This window comes from Hyperolius riggenbachi, chromosome 1, assembly GCF_040937935.1.
Source record: "Hyperolius riggenbachi isolate aHypRig1 chromosome 1, aHypRig1.pri, whole genome shotgun sequence".
In the NCBI taxonomy this organism is placed as follows: Eukaryota; Metazoa; Chordata; class Amphibia; order Anura; family Hyperoliidae; genus Hyperolius; species Hyperolius riggenbachi.
Window position 1 is genome coordinate 404,163,203 of NC_090646.1, and position 22,181 is coordinate 404,185,383.

General features: G+C 40.8%; 1 protein-coding gene across 39 annotated transcripts in view; it reads left to right on the forward strand.

The window, feature by feature from the left end:
• Nucleotides 1-22,181, forward strand: part of PTPRD (protein tyrosine phosphatase receptor type D) — a 382,778-nt gene that overhangs the window by 306,830 nt on the left and 53,767 nt on the right. For all 39 annotated transcript variants that reach the window (XM_068235008.1, XM_068235101.1, XM_068235030.1 and 36 more), the window contains 3 exons: nucleotides 994-1,169; nucleotides 12,756-12,875; nucleotides 20,692-20,846. In XM_068235008.1, the coding sequence (XP_068091109.1) occupies nucleotides 994-1,169; nucleotides 12,756-12,875; nucleotides 20,692-20,846 (451 nt within the window). The remainder of the gene's footprint in view (nucleotides 1-993; nucleotides 1,170-12,755; nucleotides 12,876-20,691; nucleotides 20,847-22,181) is intronic.

The following is a 22,181-nucleotide window of genomic DNA, read 5'->3' on the forward strand; positions in this document are numbered from 1 at the left end:
TTCCTCAGCAGCAAGCTGCAATACTGACAAAAGGTCTCTCTTCCAGAGACCTGCAGAATGCAGACCTGAACAGTGGTCAAAAGACTGCCTGCCTGCGCAGGCAGCCACGCGGATCCTCACAAAATTATAATTAAACTATATCAGACAATTTCCCTTTGGTCTTTTATTATACCCAATATTATATAAATAAAAATATTAATCATATCTTAAATTTATGCTACCTTAGTGTGAAGTGATCCTGTAATGGTGTAAATTTTAAGATCTTGTTTATAGAGATTTCCCAAGGAACAGAACCTCTGGAGAATGGGGGCATCAACTAGCCTCCCTACTGAGACTCCAGAGGACGCATCCCTGTTCTATCTCCCTGGTTCACTTATGTTACAACACCATCACTATATAGATCCAAGACTCTAATTCAAAATAACCAATAATCAAGATATGATCCCATCATTATGAATGTCTTTGGAAATTGTTTTAAAAACACTTGCAAAAGCGAATTTGTGAACACTTTTCATTATAAATTACATTAAAGATATTCATTTCCAGGTCAAAGAGTTCACTTCCTGATTGTCTGCAAACAGAAAAGCTCAAATCGCAAAACAAAAGCGCTTACAAAAATTGCAAATCGCTCAAAAAAAGCTGGTAAAATCGCTTCACAAAGCACTCAGTGCTTGCGATTTATAATGTGTACTAAGCCTAACACATTTATTTTTCAATAGCTGTTATTCTTACTGCAGTTTTAGATATACAGTACAGCAGGCTGTTGCTTAAATGGTCTCTTTTCTAAATCATTAACATATTTTTCTTACTGAAAGGCAAATAAGCTAGTAATAAATCTGAGTAAATCACAATATCATTTTCCAAACCTGGAATAACTATTCCATCAGAAGCCATTTCTAGGAAACCTAAAACTATAACAGAGGGAAATATTTGTTTTACAAGAAATTCTTATGCTTCATTATAACCCATACTGTCGCCATCCTTTTTTTACAGGCATACCAGGAAGTGACTACATCAATTCCAATTACATTGATGGTTACAGAAAACAGAATGCCTATATAGCAACTCAAGGACCTCTCCCAGAAACCTTTGGAGATTTCTGGAGAATGATGTGGGAGCAACGCAGTGCTACAGTCGTAATGATGACAAAACTGGAGGAAAGGTCAAGGGTAAATATCTCCAAATATTTTACCTTGTCATAGGCAATGCTGCATTTATAGTGTATTCTTTAGCACGATTTCACAGATAGAAGGTCTATGCGCTACATAGAAATATGAATCAGGCACTAGAAATGCTTTAACCATTTACGGACAAGCATACGTATTAAAACGTCATGCTTTAGCCTATTAACGGCAACATGACGTTTTAATACGTCACGCGATCCCACCGCCGCTCCGCACGTGTGCGCGCCGCTACCGCCGCCGTTTCCATCGGGATCCCATGTTTAGTGATTGGGAAAGAGGACCGAGCGGTCCTCTACCCAATCGCAATGCCTGGAGTGAATGGACGTGACCGCGAACAGCGGCCACCTCCATTCACAAAACAGGAAACTTGTTACAGTTAAATAAAGTGTAAAAAAAAAAAAAGTGACTACTTCCTATAACCGGAGTGTTCACTTGCGCCATCTTGTGGCCAAAAAGTATATTACACACACAAACACATACATATACAGGTACATACACATTATTAATAAAATGAATAAAATTACACTTCCAACCCTCCCCCCCCCCCCAAAAAAAAAACCACTTTAAAAAAAAATAAGCTTAAAATAAATCAATAAATAGTTGCCTTAGGGACTCAGCTTTTTTTAATCTATATTTTATTAGGGAAAATTAATTTTAATGTATTACATAGGGGCTTGTAATTATGGCCAGAACAAAAAAAAAACAGAAAAATAACACCTATACTTCAAAATAATATATATATACATTGTGATAGGGACATAATTTAAACTGTTTAATAATCGGGATAACTGGGTAAATAAAATGTGTTGGTTTTATCCAAAGGAGAATGTTTAACTTTAAACTATAATGGCTGAAAACTGAGAAGAAATTATTTTTTTTCCATTATTTTTGTATTTTTCCCATTAAAACGCATTTAGAATAAAAAAATTCTTAGCAAAATGTACTACCCACAGAAAGCCTAATTGGTGGCAAAAAAAATGAGGTATAGATCATTTTTTTGTGAAAAGTAGTAATAAAGTTATTAGGGAATAAAAGGGAGGAGCACTGACAGGTGAAAATTGCTCTGGTTTGTTAGGGTAAAAACCCTTGGGGGTGAACTGGTTAAGATGATAATTGCCACTATACATGAGTGCCTCACACCATACAAGAAACATACAAGCAACAATGTGTTCTCAATGTTTATAGATGTATAATAAAAATATTATGCAGAAAGGTAAAGAAAATGAAACAACACAGTCCATTATATTATTGGACTCTTTGTTATACTTACAAGTACTGCTGCATCAGTTTAAAGGGATACTGTAGGGGGTTGGGGGTTGGGGGAAAATAAGTTGAAGTTACCTGGGGCTTCGAATGGTCCCCCGCAGACATCCTGCGCCTGCGCAGCCACTCACCGATGCTCCGGCCCCGCCTCCTGTTCACTTCTAGAATTTCAGACTTTAAAGTCTGAAAACCACTGCGCCTGCTTTGCCGTGTCCTCGCTTCCCCTGATGTCACCAGGAGTGTACTGTGCAGACACAGACCATACTGGGCCCGCACAGTACGCTCCTGGTGCCATCAGCGGGAGTGAGGACACGGCAACGCAGGCGCAGTAGTTTTCAGACTTTAAAGTCTGAAATTCTAGAAGTGAACTGGAGGTGGGGCCGGAGCATTGGGGAGTGGTTGTGCGGGTACAGGATGTCTGCGGGGGACCATTAGAAGCCCCGGGTAACTTCAACTCATTTTCCCCTGACCCCCCCTACAGTGTCTCTTTAAGTTTGAGTACATAAATCAATTGACATTGCTTCAGTGTTAGAAAACTGTCAGTTTAAGTGAAAGTTTTATAAGCTACCTTTTTATGTTCTAAGAGGAATCAACATCAACCAAAACAATGTGTAACTAACATTGGTAGGACATATGCAAACTTTTTATTTTTAATTTAATCTAGTAAATATTAAGCATTACCTGTAGACATTTTATTTGTACTACTTTTAGCTAGCAAGTTGAGCTCAGGAAATCGGGGAAATCTACAATGGTTTACAGCTGTACCTCATCCTGGAGTCTGTTTATAAAAAGAGTTAAAACTTACCGGTCAAGTTATTTTTTAAAAACATGCACGCCACTAGTGCCACATAGAATAGTTACCATGAGATTCCACTGCCGTGTTATCAGGGCTTTTGGAATTGGTACAAAGATCATCCGGCTCCAAGTCAGACTCCCACTCCCCAGTTTATGATTCCATCAACTCCTCTTATTTGCATATAACAATCTTGTTGATTGGAAGTATGTAACATAAAAGGCATTTCATTACTGCTAACGCTTAGGAATTTTAAAGCTATATTAAAATGGCGTCTGCTTTTGGGTACAAAAAGCTCCTGGCCAGGAAGCTGACCCTGTCAACCATCCCGGTCTGTCATTGCCAATGTAAAAAGCCCCAGCATGTCATCTGTATAATAAGATTCACCGAAGCCTTATATCACCTGGGTTCCAGGGTGTAGCCCTGCCACCTTGCAGAAAAGGCCCGTATGTGATATAGAAAAAGTACAGGCCATTTTCTGCAAGGAGGCAGATTTATACACCGGAACCCAGCTGACACAGGATTCAAGAGAATCTTAATAAACAGACAGGGTGTTTAGACATTCTAACTTTTAAGCATTGGCGTACCTCATGCACGATTTGAACCAGGTTTATGGGTGATAGGCAACACCTTTGTGTTCTATATGCACAAGATTATCAGGGGATTCACAGCAGCTCTGTTGGGGGTTTGTATGTATATAACTACTGTGAAATTTAATTTGAAGTCACCAACCCCAAATTTAACAACATATCAAATTAATTGATTTCATGAGCAAAGGGTGTGCATAAAATTTGCATAAACCTGCAACTCTCAGAATTATTTGCATCTCATTGACCATTCCTATTAGTGACACAACTACACACCAGACTTTATTTTTACAGCAGAGATATTATTTATTATATACGAAAGATTCCTGTGTACACATTAGATATACAGTTACTATTAGATATGTATATCTGATTTTAAACTATGGTGACTGCTTTATTGCAGCAGTCATCGTAACTTGTTTTTTGATTGGTTTATTTCATTTTTGTGGACTTAGCACTGTTATTACTATATATATAGTTATTTATGATGACTGTTATCTGAGAAATAGAACATTTTATCATATTTTCTCTTTTACTGTAATTACAGTTTAACTGCTTGACATTTAGGACGTAGATTCTACATCCTAATTAGTGCTGCAGTAGGGTCTAGGAGGTAGAAACTACATCCCCCATTAAAAAACGCAGTCCGCTGCTACATATGTGCACGCGTGTGCACTTTTGCACATGCACGTAATCTTAAATGCTCATGCACGGTCCTGTGTTAAAGTGATTGATTGCTGCTAGCAAATAGCAATCATCATTCAATAAAGTTAGACAAAAAAACAGGTTTTGCAAGTTAAACATTTTTTTTATAGTGATATAGTCTCAATAAAATAAAAAGTAGGGTTTTTTTTCATCCCCAGTTAAATTTTAACCCCCAGCTTAGCCTATTAATACCTTGTTAATCCTTGCAATACCTAAACCTGTTTGTATACTTTTAATAACTGCTGCCTGTAGCTATCGGATGTGTTCACTGGGGCAAATGTTTGGGTCCCAATGCTCTACAGAGGCATTTCTCTACCATTGCACAGTGATGCATGTGTTCAGCAATATGGCCTCCAAACTGTCGCCCTAGTGAATGCATCTGATCGCTACAGACGTGCAGACTGGGGATAACGGTCCTCCACATGCTCAGCTAGCAATAAAATATGGCATATGTGGTATAATTTTAAGTGGAAAGGACAAAAAAATTAATTTGTATCTGTTTTATAACTGTGGTACTTGTCATGTGAACATTGGAAAGGGTTAACAATGAAAAACTTTGTATTTTCTGCAATTACTCTCAATTTTCCCCATAAAATAACTATAAAATTAAATAGTTTTGGGAAAAAATGTATTACCCAAAGTAAAAAACAAAATATGTATCACTAAGATGGTAGAAGCAACTAAAAAGTTACTGCTGTATCAAAGCGAAAGTGTCATAATTGTCAGGAACCTATGGGCCCGTTCAGACTGCACACGTTTCCAGCTGCGTTTTGGAAACGCGTGCAGGAGGCCAACACGCACCACATCAGACAGTGCATAGAGTGCACTGTCTGATGTTCACACTGCATGCGTTCCGGACCTGTGCGGTCCGGGAACGCATGCTGCACGCAGATTTAGCAAAAACGTGCGGCTGTCCCATTCACTTTTCAGTGATGGGATCAGCCACGCAACGTATACAAACGCGGATGGCGTACGTTCGTACGCGTTGCGTTCCGCATGCGTGGCCGTCCGCGTTTGTAATGTGAACCGGCCCTAGGGGTACCATAAAAACCATTGAATGCAAACTAGTTACATTTATTAGGCGTAGGAGTCCGTGCATTTTTCCCAACTCTGACTTCAGGTACCCACAAATTGCTCTGACTCCACAGCGCTGCATGTTATATAAATATATCTGACAAGAAGCCCAGCCTTTTAATCTTTGCCACCAATCAAGGCTGATATTTCCTTAGAGAATAAAATTGCCACATTGAAGCAGCACACAGCAGTTTTACCTTTACGTGAGGCACACATAAGGCTTGTTGTGCAGTTAGTGCAACCTGTGTTACCGAGCTAATACTAGTAGCATGCATGAAGCTACTTGCTTAGCACAGGCTTCCGTTGTAGCATGCATGTTACCTACGTAACGCTGGTTGTGTTACATTACATAATTGCTGTAAATTACAGTTTCATTACCAAATGTCGCACCTGCACAGCAATTTTAACATTATTTAGTGAATTTTTTTTTTTTAATATTTACACTGTGCATTGCTACTGTGTTTTTGTAGCGCAGGAAAGGATTTACAATGTCGTTTTTCTGCCACTTAATAAACTTGCTCCAAAGTAATCTACGTTATATATAAAAGTATGATCCTTAAAGGAGTTATCAGGCAAAAAATAATGAGTTTCACTTACCTGGGGCTTCTACCAGCCCCATGCAGCCATCCTGTGCCCTCGTAGTCACTTACTGCTGCTCTGGTCCCCCTCCGTCAGCTAGTTTAGTTTTTGCCAACCTCGGGGTCGGCAGGCCGCATTGCGTACATTTTTACGCATTCCCGTTGGTGCAGGAACATTAACACATACATTTTTACGCGTTAGTGGTTCAACGCGTAAAAATGTACGCGTTAAACCACTAACGCGTAAAAATGTATGTGTTAATGTTCCTGCACCAGCGGGAATGCGTAAAAATGTACGCAATGCGGCCCGCCGACCCCGAGGTCGGCAAACACTAAACTAGCTGACGGAGGGGAGCCAGAGCAGCAGTGAGTGACTACGAGGGCACAGGATGGCGTCATGGGGCTGGTAGAAGCTCCAGCTAAGTGAAACTCATTTTTTTTGCCTGATAACTCCTTTAACCACTTCAGCCCGAAGGTGTTTTCCCCTTCAGGATGAAGGCAATTTTGCCCTGTCAGCGCTCCTTCCATTCATTCGCCAATAATTTTATCACTACGTATCACACCTATATGATCTATATCTTGTTTTTTTTGCCACCAATTAGGCTTTCTTTGGCTTTCTTCTATAGAAGCCTTGTTTTACCTGACAGGTGAAGCCTGATTGTTACATTAACTACATAACAACTGCGTCACGCCAATGGGCGTGACAATGGCGGCAGCCCCAGGACTGCCTAACGCCGATTGGTGTCAGGTCCTGGAGCTGCAGTTTCCCAGGGAATGGCCGCGCGCATGCGTAATCGTTCCCTGCCGGATCACGGAGCTGAGCTCCGTGATTAGCTTGCTAGCCACCGATCGCGGATAGCAGGCTGTTTGTAAATGAAAGGGGAAAGACATCCCCTTTGCTTACTTACATACAGAGCTGCGGTCTCTGGCAGCGCTGTAGGAGAACAGCGATCCCCAGCCTCTGATTGGCTCGGAAACCCCCCCCCCCTCATAGGCTGATGCCTATGAGAGGCGGAACAGGATGGATTGCCATCCTTTTCCATACAGAACACGGAGGAAGGAGGGAAGGAGGAGGGAGGGAGAAACAGCCTCGTACAGGCTGAAAAAAAAAACTGCCACAGTGATCAGACACCCCCGGCTGCATGTCCCCTTAGGGACAAAGCAAGTAGGTGAGTCCGATCGCTGGGCTCCATAGCTGTGCTGTGCAGAAGGCTGAAAAAACTTCACAGCCCATCTAAGCTAAAAAGAGCCTGGTCTTTAGGGGGGGTTAAGCCTGGGGTCATAAAGTGGTGAAGCAACTGGTCCACATTTGCTCCCTATAGAATTTTTCATCATGTTACTTTTTATTTTGAAGCTCCAGAGGTAGAATTAGCTATAATATGGATGTGTTCCCATTACAAGTACATTCTTACTTAGCTGTTTTTTGTTGTGAGCAAATAAGAAAACAATGGCATGCATTCATCACATCAATCAAGTTGAGGGCAGCCCTATAAACTTCATTCCCCTGCAAGGTCACTTTCTACGCGAGAGATGTTTTCCTTGCTGTCACTAGTGAATGTGCCACATTGCTTGCTGTCTTTATCCACTGATCAGTTTATGCTCCAGTCGTTTTCATGACTACATCAATAATGGCCATAATTTCAGCTTGAAAATGTTAAGGCATGATTTACTGACTTGTATCTTATAAATTATCTCATACCAAGAGTGGGTGTCCAGAAGGATTAACCCTTTCCTCCCTGGCAGCCACAAAAGCATGTCAGCTAAACATCTAAACAAAGCCTTCTCTTGGGCAAAGCCTGAACTAGTATGTGGCTTGTGATAAGCATTTTGTACTTAGCTCCCCCTGCTTGCACAGTGTCGATAACATTCCCCATTGGATTTTATTAAGCCCAGATCAGTTCTCTCCACAGGCTGTGGATCAATTCTGCAAATGCTCTAACCTCAGCTTAAAAGGCCAACTATCATGGAAAACATATTTTTCAGTCATTGCCAGTAAAAAAATGTAAATATTAGCTTTTTTTCATATTCAAGTTCTGTTTCTGCATCCCAAGCAGAAACAAACCATGTGAAATATATACGATTCATTAAAGCTACTGCTTTATTATCTAACCATCTAGTAACTGGACCAAATTCAGAGCACATAATTTCGTCTCTGGCATTTCTTAGGTTAGGCATTTTTCATGCCATGTGCAATTCAAAGGTAGATTTTCAGAACGGTCCAAACTTACATCTACAACTGACCACTTAGGCCCCATTCACACTTAAAAGCACAAAACGTTTTGTGGGAGTGATTTTTCCACGATGACACGCGGAAAAATCACTGGACACTGCGGCGATTTTTCCGTGATTGTGTTTAGCGCTTCTATAGCACTGAAACGCGATTGTCTGGAAATGGTGCAGGCTACGCATTTGCATTTGGCCCAAGTCAGAACGGCCCATAGGGTTTTATAGTCCTAGCACTTTAAAAAGCGATAGCGCTTGAGCGTTTTGCCGAAATCGCCGTCAAAACGCTCTAGTGTGAATGGGGCCTAACTACCCTGATTGAAAATACAATGAGAAAATGTTGAAGGCTTATGAAACATCTGGAAATATCTTGCTTCGTTTGCCTTTCCTTCTGAGGACCGGTTCACACTTGAAGCAAATGTGATGTGCTTGCCGATTGCCAGCCATTGGCAAAGAGCTAGTGCAGTGTCACCCTATGAGGGTGTTCCCAAAGCAGTGTTATGTTTTTTTTAAAACTGAAAATGTGGCATTTCTAAGAGCAATTCAGCTGGAATGAATGTACAAAAATGCAAAAATTGCTCTGAAAATCACATTACAAAATTCCAATCGCTAAGTGGATTTTGACTGTGTCTTGCAGTGTTAACTAAGCCTTATTCAATCTAAGCATAACTAGTTTACTCTCCAGCTTGTTCTGGTTGGTCAGAGTGCCACAAAGCAGCTGGTAGTTGCTGCTTTGAACAGTCAAGTGCAGAATACCATCTACTGGATATATCAGGCAAAGAATAGATATCTCAGAATCAGAATCAATTTTATTTCGCCAAGCATGACTGGGTCAACCCTGGAATTAGGTTTGGCACAATGGAGGGGTATATAGAAAGAAAGGCATACGCGAATATACAATCAACAATTAGATATACACACTGCTGAAGTCTGCCGCTCCTGTGCAGGTGGTAGGGCGCTGATAGAGGGTGGTAGAATGTTAAGGGAGTTCAGGAGGCGAACGGCCATTGGGAAGAAGGAGTTCTTGTGTCTGGTGGTCTTGGTGGTGATGGCCCAAAGTCTCCGACCCAGTGGAAGTGGGGTGAAAAAACAGTGGCCTTGCAATCCTCAGTGCCCTGGCTCGCAATCTTGTGTTATACAGGTGGTCAAGTGGGGGCAGAGGTCTCCCAATACAAAATATCTGTATGCAATATTATATGTAAATGCCTAGAATAGATATCGTCTTTAAAAAACAGTTGAACACCATTACTAAGGCAAAAGCAAAGAAAAATGGAAATTATGCATTTTCTTTAAAGTGATTCAGCTGGGTTACCACTGCAGCAGAAATAGCAAAAAGGAAATGTGTGTATTTAGAGTAAAACAGTTGCACACCACTGCAGATTATAAAGGCGCTATATCAATTTGAAGTGTTTCTAAATGAATGTGTACTTATTGAAAGCCCAGCTGAGAACTCGGTTTTGTAGCTTTGCCCCCTACTCCTGCTGCTCTGCAGTATTTTCCCTTGCTTCTGTCTGCTAATATATTAAGTTAATTTGGAGTTCAATGTTATGCAAATTTGTAGCCATCAATGGCTGAATAGATCAGACTTCAGATGTGTTGGTGTGAGAAACTGGGATGAAGTACCCCAATACAGCAGAAGTTACCTGGAAAATGTAGCTTCCAGACTGGCTACTATGCACATGTTATGCACACATAACATATGTTCTATAACATTTCACCCCATACCTGTCTGCTTTATCCCTCACTTTACACTGAAAATTACCAAATCAAATGGAATTTCCAGTTCTATCTAAAAAGACATAAGACATAAAAAATGAGAAAAGTTAAATATCGTAGATACAGTGGTCAGGTGCAGCAGATGAAAGACACATCCAGCCTACTTCCTTTTGAAATCAGAAGATGTCCAGCAGAGCCATCAGCTACAGTCATCCTCTGTTTGGAAACGTATGTCCAGAAGAGTTCAAAAAGTAACTGAACTGTGCACGAAAACATAAGAATTCTAGTGCAGAAAAGTACTGTGGCAAGTGCTCTGGACTGATGAGTAAAAATTCAAAATATTTGGCTCTAGCAGAAGACAGTTTGTTCATGGAAGGGCTAGAGATCAGTACAATAATGAGTTTCTGTAGGCAACAGGAAAGTATGGTAGAGGTTCCCTGCAATTTAGGAGCTGTATTTTTGGAAATGCAGGTGGAGATTTAGTCAGGATTAATGATCTCCTCAATTACAAGCAGATACTTCATGTAACACTGTTAGGGAGACGTTTGACTGCTGCAGGACAGTGACCTCAACCATGGATTACATGAAGACAGAAGGATTTGAGGAAGCCCACATGGGCAGATCTGTGGTTGGTTCTTCAAGGTGTTTGGAACAACCTGCCTGGCCAGTTACTTTAAAGACTGTGTGCAAATCTACCTAGATTAGAAGAACTGATGCTGTATGAAGGCAAAAATTGGTTAAACCAAATAAAGTGTTCTCTTCTGTTTATTTACTCTGAATAATTAATTGATAAAAAATAAACTATTAACACTTCTGTTTATGTAAGCGCTATACATTTACAGCACTTTTCACAGGTGCCTAAAGCCTTTGCACAGTATTGCGTATGTATATGTAAATTTACATGTAATTTATATCTGCCACTAAATATTAAATACTATATACATTTTTAAATATAGAACTGTACAAAAAATTCACAATTCATGCATTTAATCACATTCATTTAATCTTCTCTTCTCTTTTGAATATCAAGAGAATCAACCTAGCCTGCATTGTTAAATATGTGAATTACCATAATACTATTGTACACAAAATTATGTTAGATTTTAAAATAACCCAAGTATAAATCCATACATATTTGTTCATTATGGATTTGTGTGTATTATGGCGCAGTAAAATAAAACTGTGTTTCAAATACTTTCCAGTCAATCCAGCAACTGTAATTGTGAGAAATTCAACATTTAATTTGTTTCATTAATTTATTTTCTTTTCATTTAGTGTTTTATTTCACCCTAACAATAAATAAAGTAAAATAAAAATAAAAAATGCCATTCTCTATAATAGTAAACATACTGTACATTAACGTTCTAAAACAGTTTTTTATATGAAATAGACAAAAATGCAAGCTATAGATTTGGAAGCAGCAGAGTTTAGAGTAGCGTAACAAGGTGGAAATATCTCAAGCCATTCTGCATTCTAGACAGACATTTTTCATTATAAATGCATAACCTATTCTTCCCGTGAACACATTACCCAAATGTTGACGTGCCAGGTTGTCAGCGTTAAAATGGAAGAATTATATGTATTTGCCTAGCCATGCTTTTAACTGAGTCTTAAGACACCCATCAGCTCATTTCTGCATGTAGCAGCAATTTTCATTTTCTTTAGATAATGGTTTGTGATGTAATAATAACAGTAATAATCCCTTTTCAATAAACTGTGATTGCACTGAAATAGTGGTTTTATTGTCATATTTTGTGTTACAAAGAAAGCTTTGCCGCACATGCAGCATTTTGAGAATGTCACTGCAAAAGCATCACTTTCGCCTCAAAAAGATTTTTTTTCTGCCCATGTGTAACTTGTTTCTTTCTGTTTATAATAATAGATGGGACTTTGAAACAGTCTTCTTCGAGCTTTGAGAAAAATAAAAAGCTCTGCTTTAGACAACTGAAACAGTTACTGTTACTTGTCAAAAGCCTGCAAGATATGGCAAATGTGAATGTAGTATGATATTTTTAATTTAAGCTTCCAGTGAAAGAATAGAAATTTTAGATTCTAAAGCCTGATCCCAAAGAGATTTTTGAGAGCGATTTTGTGCAACCAACGATTTTTGCCTGATATCGTGATACATCATTTAATGAAAATGTGTTAAACAATGTTTAGTGATGCATGCCACCCGTGGTGATTGTTAGTTTTTGAACGATCGGCATTTCTGATTAATTTGTTGAGGATCGTTCCGATCATCATTGCCTTGCGCGGGTTTTGACGTGATCATGTAGACAATCGTTTACACGATCATTTGTTTCCGATGGTGCAAATAATGCTTGCAGAATTGGCCAGATGGATAAGGGAATGATTTTTCGTTGGTGAAGATCCCTGATTCATCTAGCCATAATCTGCCAGTGGGTACTCAGCTTAATAAACACACAGTACATTGGGTTTGGGAGAGTATTATGGTGGCTGCTGATTCCTATTTTATTATTTTTACAGCTTCAAATTAAAAATGCCATAAATATTTGTAATATTCAGGAAAAAAATGTTATTTGTTTTACAGCACTGGTTTTAGATTGATTTAGAGAAATGTGTTTCTGTAGAAATGTTTATACTTATATTTTTCAATCTTTTTTCCTCTAAGGTAAAATGTGATCAGTATTGGCCAAGCAGAGGCACAGAGACATATGGCCTTATTCAAGTCACTCTGTTGGACACTGTTGAGCTTGCAACATATTGTGTCAGGACATTTGCTCTTTATAAGGTATGCCAGTTGTTATATTGTGAAAAATTACTAAATTAATGTAAAATTCCTTATGATCCCACAAATTCGGTTTATAGGAATCGGAATTGACAGCGCCAGTGTACAATAACAAATCACTTGAAGCACATGTATTTATGCAAAAATGGCATAAACAAAAATGGGCGTCAGAAAACCATTAGTAGAATATTGGTAATTTTACTGTTATTCTCCTATCCCCGATAGTAAAACATCACTAATTATATCGATATTCTACTAACTGTTTGTACCCTAATTCTCACAGTATCCCTCCCCTAACACTAGCCAACACTCATCTACTCCTAGCACTATGCTCCTACTATCTACTCCTAACTCTACCCACCAAACTAACACTGCTAATTAACTGGCCAAAGCAGGTCAATAATTAAAAAGCGTGGAGTTTTGCATCCATGTTTTAAATTAGGTGAATTTTATATAGTAAAAGAGAATTATGTTCCTGGCATTTACCATCTTAATTCCCTCTGACTGAAGCCAATCCTGATGTAATTTCCTCCCTTACATTTTTTTCTTCTAGAAACTGCATTATCATAACTAGCTTGCCTTGTAAACACATGAGAGCACAGCATATATCATAGTTCAGCAGCTTCACACTGAACTGCCCCCAGCCAATCAGTGAGGAGCAGGAATGTGGGAAGGGTGATGACAAGATTCCCTCTTGTCTGCGCTGGCCAGGCTGACTGAGATAAGATTTCTTACAGCAGAAACATTTCTGAATAGATTGGAGTGCTTACAATGCAGGGTAAGGCTGCAGGCTGCATATTAAACACAGAGCAGTGGGTAAATAGAATTTGAAATTGTGGCTGACAATCTCTATTTAAAACAGAAGGTCCCAATTGCAATTAACTTTTTCTCCTGAGTTATCTCTTAGGTGGTATTGACACCTCTGGGCCCATATGGAATTAATTTTTTCACCTGAGTTATCTCTTAGGAGATAATTTTCAACATCTCTGTAAACTAAATTTTCAGCATTCTACAAATGAAAATGTACCCAAAAGTTGGTGAAAAAGGACTATCAAAATTATTTTGAGTATTTTCTTGCTTGCTGGTGACTTCAAAAGCATTTTATAACAAGTAAAAATATCACCTAGGAGAAAACTCAGGAAAAAAACTTAATTGCATATGGCCCCAAGTGTCAATGAAACGCCATTTAAACCACCAGAAAACAAGAAAATACTCAAAATAATTTGCATAGTACTTTTAGTGCTTTTTTCGGTGTTTTTCCAGTTGCAAAGTGCTGAAAATTTATTTTAAAGAAAAGATACAAAAAATAGTCTCCTAGTCGAAAAAACACTGGAGAAAATGTTAATTGCATACGGCCCAAAGTATTTGCAATAATACAGCTTTAAGTGAGCAACTTTTGTTTCCCATGACACATTACTCCTGAATATGCAATTTATCTATTTCTGTCCCGGAAAGCAAGGTTGCACACTGAGAACTGCTGGTGTATAGTGGGCCTGTAGCTAATACATTTTACAGAACCTTACCAATCCAACATGCAATCAGCCTGTTTTGTACTTGTTGGTCCTCATCAGTGCATGACATGGATTGATATGGCATTATTGGAGAGGGTTTGGACCAGTACTAAGAAATACCCAAGCAGCTCATGGTGATCCAGAATCAACAGGAATGTATAAAGGGCTCCCACTGCTATTTTTATTTTTCACCCAAATGACACCCACATTTTTGTCTATAGCCTATTTTGTCTTAAATTATTGTGGGCACCTTTGGCAACACCCAAACTTCCCCAGTGCCTAAATTTGCTGTTTTGGGAGCCCACTTTTGCATTTTGTATGCTGATTTTCAGCAACACATCAGCTGAAATCAGCACAGAAATATGCTAGTGCGCTCAGGCCCTAAATCATACTTCAGTACACTAGAGCCTAACAAAAATAGAATAAGCTACTGTGTACATTAGTGTAGTTTAGACTTTATCACTGGATCCCTAAAGTTAAACTTTTATATTATAAAATAATCATGGGCGTCCGCAGAAAATTTTCCAGGGGGGGGCAAAAAGGAGGGGCGGTAAGCAGTGCGGCGCGCGTAGCGCGCCGCGCCAAAAAATGGGTGTGGCCAAGGACCAGAATGCGGGTGTGGTCACGGGTGGAGCTAAATTTACATGAATTAAGCAATGGTGGGACATTAGACTAGGACAGTGGTGGCGGCGAACCTTTTGGAGGCCGAGTGTCCAAACTGCAACCCAAAAGTCACTTATCTATCGCAAAGTACCAACATGGCAATTTAAACTAAATACAAACGTTTTAACTCGTACATGAACATTATGGAAAATCCAAGTTGAAAATAAACTGTGAAGATAAACAATTTCATCCATCCTACTCCTGAAAAATGTATTCATCTTTTTAGAACGTCCCAGTTTTCATTTTCTGTTTTTAAAAAAACTAAAAAAGTAGGTTTAATGCTATCATGATGATGATTCAGCTTTTTCCATAGTCTCGCAGTCAGCAATCATGTGACCCTCAACAACACAAATTCAGCAATCATGAGGCCCCCATCAAGACAAATTCAGCAATCATGAGGCCCCCAACAAGACAAATTCAGCAATCATGAGGCCTCCAACAAATCATGAGGCCCCCAACAAGACAAATTCAGCAATCATGAGGCTCCCAACAAACCGTGAGGCCCCCAACAAGACAAATTCAGCAGTCATGAGGCACATAAATAGACAGCATTTCACAATATAGACAGAATGCCCCTTAATATGGTAGACACCTCTCACCTGGCTTCTGAATTTTCCTCTACTGGCGGTGATGCTGGGCTGGCCTGGCTGGCGGTGATGCTGGGCTGGCCTGGCTGGCAGTGATGCTGTGGCCTTTTTGGCAGTGATTCTGGGCTGGTTGACTGGTGGTGATGCTGGGCTGGCTGGCCTGGATAGTTAAGGTAGCGCCAGGAGCCCTCCAGTGTGGGTAGTGACAGGAGCCCCCCGAGTTCAGGTAGTGACAGAGACCCACAGTCTAGGTAGTGACAGGAGCCCCCCAGTTCAGGTAGTGACAGAGACCCACAGTTTAGGTAGTGAAAGGAGCCCCCCAGTTCAGGTAGTGACAGAGACCCACAGCTTAGGTAGTGACAGGGACCCCCAGTTCAGGTAGTGACAGGGACCCCCAGTTCAGTTCAGGTAGTGACAGGGACCCCCAGTTCAGGTACTGAAATGGACCCCCAGTTCAGGTAATGACAGGGACCTTCAGTTCAGGTAGTGACAGGGACCCCCAGTTCAGTTCAGGTAGTGACAGGGACCCCCCAGTTCAGTTCAGGTAAAGACAGGGACCCCCAGTTCAGTTCTGGTAGTGACAGCGACCCCCAGTTCAGGTAGTGAAATGGACCCCCAGTTCAGGTAGTGATATGGACCCCCAGTTCAGGTAGTGACAGGGACCCCCAGTTCAGGTAGTGACAGGGACCCCCAGTTCAGTTCAGGTAGTGACAGGGACCCCCAGTTCAGTTCAGGTAGTGACAGGGACCCCCCAGTTCAGTTCAGGTAATGACAGGGACCCCCAATTCAGTTTAGGTAGTGACAGGGACCCCCAGTTCAGGTAGTGACAGGGACCCCCAGTTCAGTTCAGGTAATGACAGGGACCCCCAGTTCAGGTAGTGAAATGGACCCCCAGTTCAGGTAGTGAAATGGACCCCCAGTTCAGGTAGTGACAGGGACCCCCAGTTCAGGTAGTGACAGGGACCCCCAGTTCAGGTAGTGAAAGGGACCCCCACGAACGCTACAGAACCCCTTGTGCTGTCCCCCAATGTAAAGTGTGCGCCCAGGTGCCCTGTGCGTGTACGTTACCTGTCTGTGTCCACCAATGTCTCAGCACTGCTTCACATACACACATCCTGGGTGGCTACTGCCATATACGTGGGTGCATGTTGATGTATACGCATACCCCGACAACTACGTAGAGCATATGTATGTGAGGCAGTGCAGAGACGGACACTGACAGGTAACATACACTGCACAGGGAACCCGGGGACACACTTTACATTATGGGGTCAGTGCAGGGGTGGATGTGGGGTCACAAGGCTGATTCTCGACAGAGTTCATGCTGAAATCAATCGAGAATCAGCTTGTGGTGTATGGGCAGCTGACAGATCTCTCTCTGATCAGATTAGTCAGAGAGAGATCTGTCTCTTAGTGGATCTGCCCACAATCGTTAGATCTATGGGCACCCTGGTCCCTGAGCAAAGTCCTAGATAATTGTTCTAACTTAGTGTGCCCTTGTTTATTTCCCCACCCTTCCCCCCACACTGTCAGCATGTATGTATTTATTGCTGCTCTTTCTCCCCAGCAGGTGGTCAGTCTCTGTTTTTATCAGGAGTGACAATCTCCTGATCTCCTGGCAGCAGCGCTGATTAGAGCAGGGGATGTGTGAGTCTCCTGTCAGGCAGCTATGCACTGTGAGCCGCTCAGAGCTGTGTATATCAGCATCCTACTGTTCATATGCTACATGCCGATATACACAGCTCTGGGCTCACACAGAAAACAGCTGCCTGTCAGGAGACTTGTCCTCTCTCCTCTACGCTGATTCCAGTCTCCCACCCCCCGCAGCTCGCCCTCACCTCTGCCATGTTATCACATTCAGGGGGATGCATTGTAGCAGCACTCGAGACCTCGAACGTCTGGCTGGTGGGGGCGGGGCAAAGGCGGGCCAGTGGCAGATCCACAAGCTCTGTGGATAGGACACTATGCTATAAGGAAGGGGCGGAGAGGTGGGGAAGAGCTGTGTCTCTATTGGCCAGGGGGCGGAAGGAGACTGTAGTAAGAGCGCTGTGGGGAGAATGAATGAACGATCGGGAGCTTTAGTAAATGTTAGTAGTGGACGGCCAGGGGGGGGCAGCTGGCGGCCAGGGAGAGGCAACTGCCCTATTTTGCCATATGTAGGGACGCCCATGAAAATAATATGTGCCTCCTGATCTCCCACAGTTTTTTCTGACAACCCAAGCTCTCTTATTGCTCTTACTGCTCAGTGTGCTACTCTTATCTTCCATCTATGTATAGCACCTTTTCCTTTTATGAGGCTCCCTCTGGACCTCGGACATAGCACCTTAACACATTGCTACTGAATGACTCCAAAAAGATTGATAATGTAGGTCAAGAAATCCAAACCAACTTCTACACACAATAGAACAAACAGCTCTGACATTGTCACATGTGAAGCTTGTAAATACATTGTCTGAGGGATTTTTATGCAGGTGGAAGCAGAATAAAAAATTGAACTTTGATCAACATGGTTAATACCACTGGCACTATTATATGTAAAAAAAATATGATTTATTTCATTAAAATAATTATGTTTTATTATTATATGGAAAGTTAAGAAATAAACAATACAAAATACTCTCTGTATAAAGCGAAAGGATGAAGTGGATCAAAAGGGTGGCTATCCAATAACTTTAAAACAACTAATTGAAAAGTACAAAATATAATTTATGTCACAAACCACAAATTAATTAAAAACGCATGGGATGTCCACCCCATCATACAACCAACACGCTCCACATACACAGGTGCACCACACTCACACATATGGGATTAGATGTTAATCAGCAATTCATCAACTGGCTGATGAAAGAACAGTCTAGTCCTTCCAAATGTTGCAATTCCGAAACACTATATCCTTATATTGAATGGACAAGCTGAACAGCCATTAGCAATAAGCAGCAGCACCAGCAGAATGTAGCACCAACCATCAAGACACAGCAGCGCAAGTCATGCAAGGGTTAATGAGCTATATAGCAACCTCATAGATAATGTTAGAGTTCAGTTCAACCAATGACAGGCCCGTGTGCAATTAGTGAATAAGACAACTGGTAAGATCTCACCGATCCTGGATGACGCAGGACAGGTTCCTGGCAGTGGCTGCAGTCGCTCGATCCTTGCTGTGGTTGTCTTTATAATTCCACAATTTCCATCTGAATGCCTGGATGGCCAGTGCATGGTGGATCAGCCAGCTCTATCTGGAGCCAGGGACATGAGGAAATGCAGTGGCGGCTTGAGATTGCCCCAAGCGGCATGCCGGGCAGGATGGCAAAGTGGCCCTTTTACATCCATATTGGTGTAGAGAGGTGGCGGAGCATCCCATCAGAGAGAGCGGCTATCTACAGTTTCGTCGGCTTCAGGATTACTCAGAGTGCGTGGCCACACAGTCTAGCGCTTTCATTAAAAACATACACCAAACAAAATGCTCTCTGGTTTTGATCCCCAAGAGTTGATTGGATCAACTCTCTTTTACATTGCTTTCAGAAGGTTCCAAAGTCAACTAGGTCATCGGAATTTTCATTCAAATTTTCTTCATAATACAGTTGCCAAAGTGACTTGACAATACAATAGATTCTTACTATCTATGAAGCCCCAGGTTAGTGTAAATAAAATATAATAGCAATGTGATAAATGCATTCTCTCACTGCAGCCATGGATGCTTACCTTTTATTTTCCTCTAAAGTTATCCTCGCCATCAAACCATTTTTATGACTTTTCTATAAGGAAGGTAATTTTGTTGATTAAAGATACAATCTAACTTCACTTTGCATAAATTAGTATCACCAATTTCTCTTCTGAGTCTTCCACCAGCTTAGTGAGCATTTCTTGAGATGGAGGTAAGACTGCAGCCCAGAGCCTTAAGTCTGTCAAATAACTTCAAAGCCCATGGCTAGCAGTCATTTTCTTCTCTCATTTGAGAGGACTGTAGAAGTGACAATTGTAAGGAGGGCAAGCATGACATTTTATTTCACACCCAGCAAATCAGAGTCCCTTTAGATATGTTCCCACTAAGTGTACTCTGTCTTGGTAATCAGAATCAGAATCATTTATTTTGCCAAGCATGACAGGGTCCTATCCGTAATTGGGTTTGGCAGGGTTTGATAACAGTTTTCTGTAAAAAAAAATGCAGAGGTTACAACACTACTTATATATACTACTTATCTCCTCTAATTCACAAAAATGTTTACTGTGCATGTAATGTTTAGGGGGCATTGAACAAATAGCTAAACTTGCATACTTGTGCACAGCAGCACAACATATATGTTTCACCTGTTAAGTGCTTTATTGGCCAACAGGATCAGGCAATAATGCACACATTAGGTGCAACAAATACAGTATGTTATGTTCATTATATGAGTTATGCTAGAAGCATAAAGCTCATTTAGCAATGTGTATAATGCTTGCTAAACTTAATGTATGCTATCAGCCCACAGTAAAGTTTAAAGTCTTCATAAGCCTTGTTTAGTTTTGAGATTAGTTGGGCTTTCAATTCATCATCCGATCATAACATTGATGTCAAAAGTTAATATAGTTTCTATGCCTTTATATCAAATTAATTTGTGTTTTTCATGAGAGTGTACCTCTTTGCTGCTGGTGCTGGACAATGCTGCGCTATACTTTTGGATGCTTGTTATTAAAAAAAATAGTAATAATAAATTATTTTGAGTTTTATTTCTTTCTCTAAGTAATGTAGGAATTAATGTTTTGTTTTGAATAATTGCCAGCTGAAAAGCCTATAATTATGGAGGTTATGGAACTGTTGCTTAGTGACATACATGCAAAACATGCTATCCATAAAAATACACATTTTCAGTCTAAAAACCCTTACTGAATTACAGACATTTTACTAAATGCCAGGAAACGTGTAGAATTGAATTGTAAAATTAATTTAATCATACATTAATCCCGGCAAGATCCTAACACCATTTTGTGGATTAGACTCGGTGGTACAAAAAACATTTTATACTTCCTACAGATGATTGAAAAGCATTGTTCTAAAACCAAAGTTTTGTTTAACAGAATGGATCAAGTGAAAAGCGAGAAGTCAGGCAGTTCCAGTTTACCGCCTGGCCAGATCATGGTGTGCCAGAACACCCAACACCTTTCCTAGCATTCTTAAGAAGAGTGAAAACGTGTAATCCTCCAGACGCTGGCCCGATGGTTGTCCACTGCAGGTAAGATGTACCACAAAACTGTCATTAAACAGGTCTAATTATTTCCCACCATTTAAAGCCCAAGTATGCTTTAGGACAACAAATGATTGGACAAGAATGTTTGAGACAGTGCCCCGATGCACTGAGGGTGGAGGACATGTGTGATCCAGCAAACTTGGACTGTGTTTTTTGAACATTGTCTGTAATTGGGTGGTAAAAGTGTATATCATATGAGATTATAGTGAGAATTAATACAATTTAGCTAAGTAGTAGCCAGCTAAATGATTATACATAGTTCGTAGTACACAAGTGGAGTGCAAATTGTTTATCGTGAATATTGTTTGTTTATAATCTAGGACTACATTTGTCACTGCATGCAACATTTTTTTTTTCTCAACTGCTGTTTTTCTTACCTTTTTGCAACCTGTATCCCTACTATGGACCTATATGCTAGCAACAGGTTGAATACTTTTGTCTCTTAATAGTAGACAGATTCAATTTAGGCTGCCTTGATCACACCAATTCTTCATTGCTCCCTATTCTGAGTCAGTCAGAGCTTAAGTACATATCAGTGATGAATTAATCTCAAAATCCCTTCTCAGCTCATAATTGGCAAATGCAGGCATGTGTATGGAGTTACTAGTACTGCAGAGCATACATTCAGTTTACAAATATTTTCTTGGATCTAATCTGCATCGTTTTTTGAAGTACCAAAATTAATCTTCACTCTAGAATGTACCGTATTTTTCGGACTATAAGACGCTCCGGACTATAAGACGCACCTAGGTTTAGAGGGTAAAAATCGGGAAAAAAAATATACTAAACCTGGTGCGTCCATGGTCCAGGGGCATCTTATGGACCTTTTCCCCTAAACTGTCTCTACCTGAGCTACACTACCCAGCTACACTAACCCTTGCTGCTCCACTAGCTAAACTAACTACCTTACATTAACTCTTGCTGCCCCACCAGCTACACTAACTAACTCTTGCTGACCCACTAACCTACACTAAACAACAATACTCCCCACTAACCTATACTAAGCAACAATACCCCCACTACCTACACTAGCTAAAAATGCCCCCGCTACCTACTCTAAGCTAGAATGCCTCCACTACCTACAAATGCAGTTTTCATGTTTACCAATCCTAGGGGAGAGGTGTTCTGCCAGGATCCTGGGCTACTGGCAATAGGGATGGCATCCAGGGTCCCCTGCAGTCTGGCCCAGAGTGGCGGTGTCCTGTTCTGTCTTCTCCTGGGTCAAGGAAGTGGTAATAGAACAGCAAGGACAACAGCAGGGACATCGGTGGCAGAGACTGAATCCCTCCTGGAGCCTCTGCAGGAGCTGGAGATGTGCGG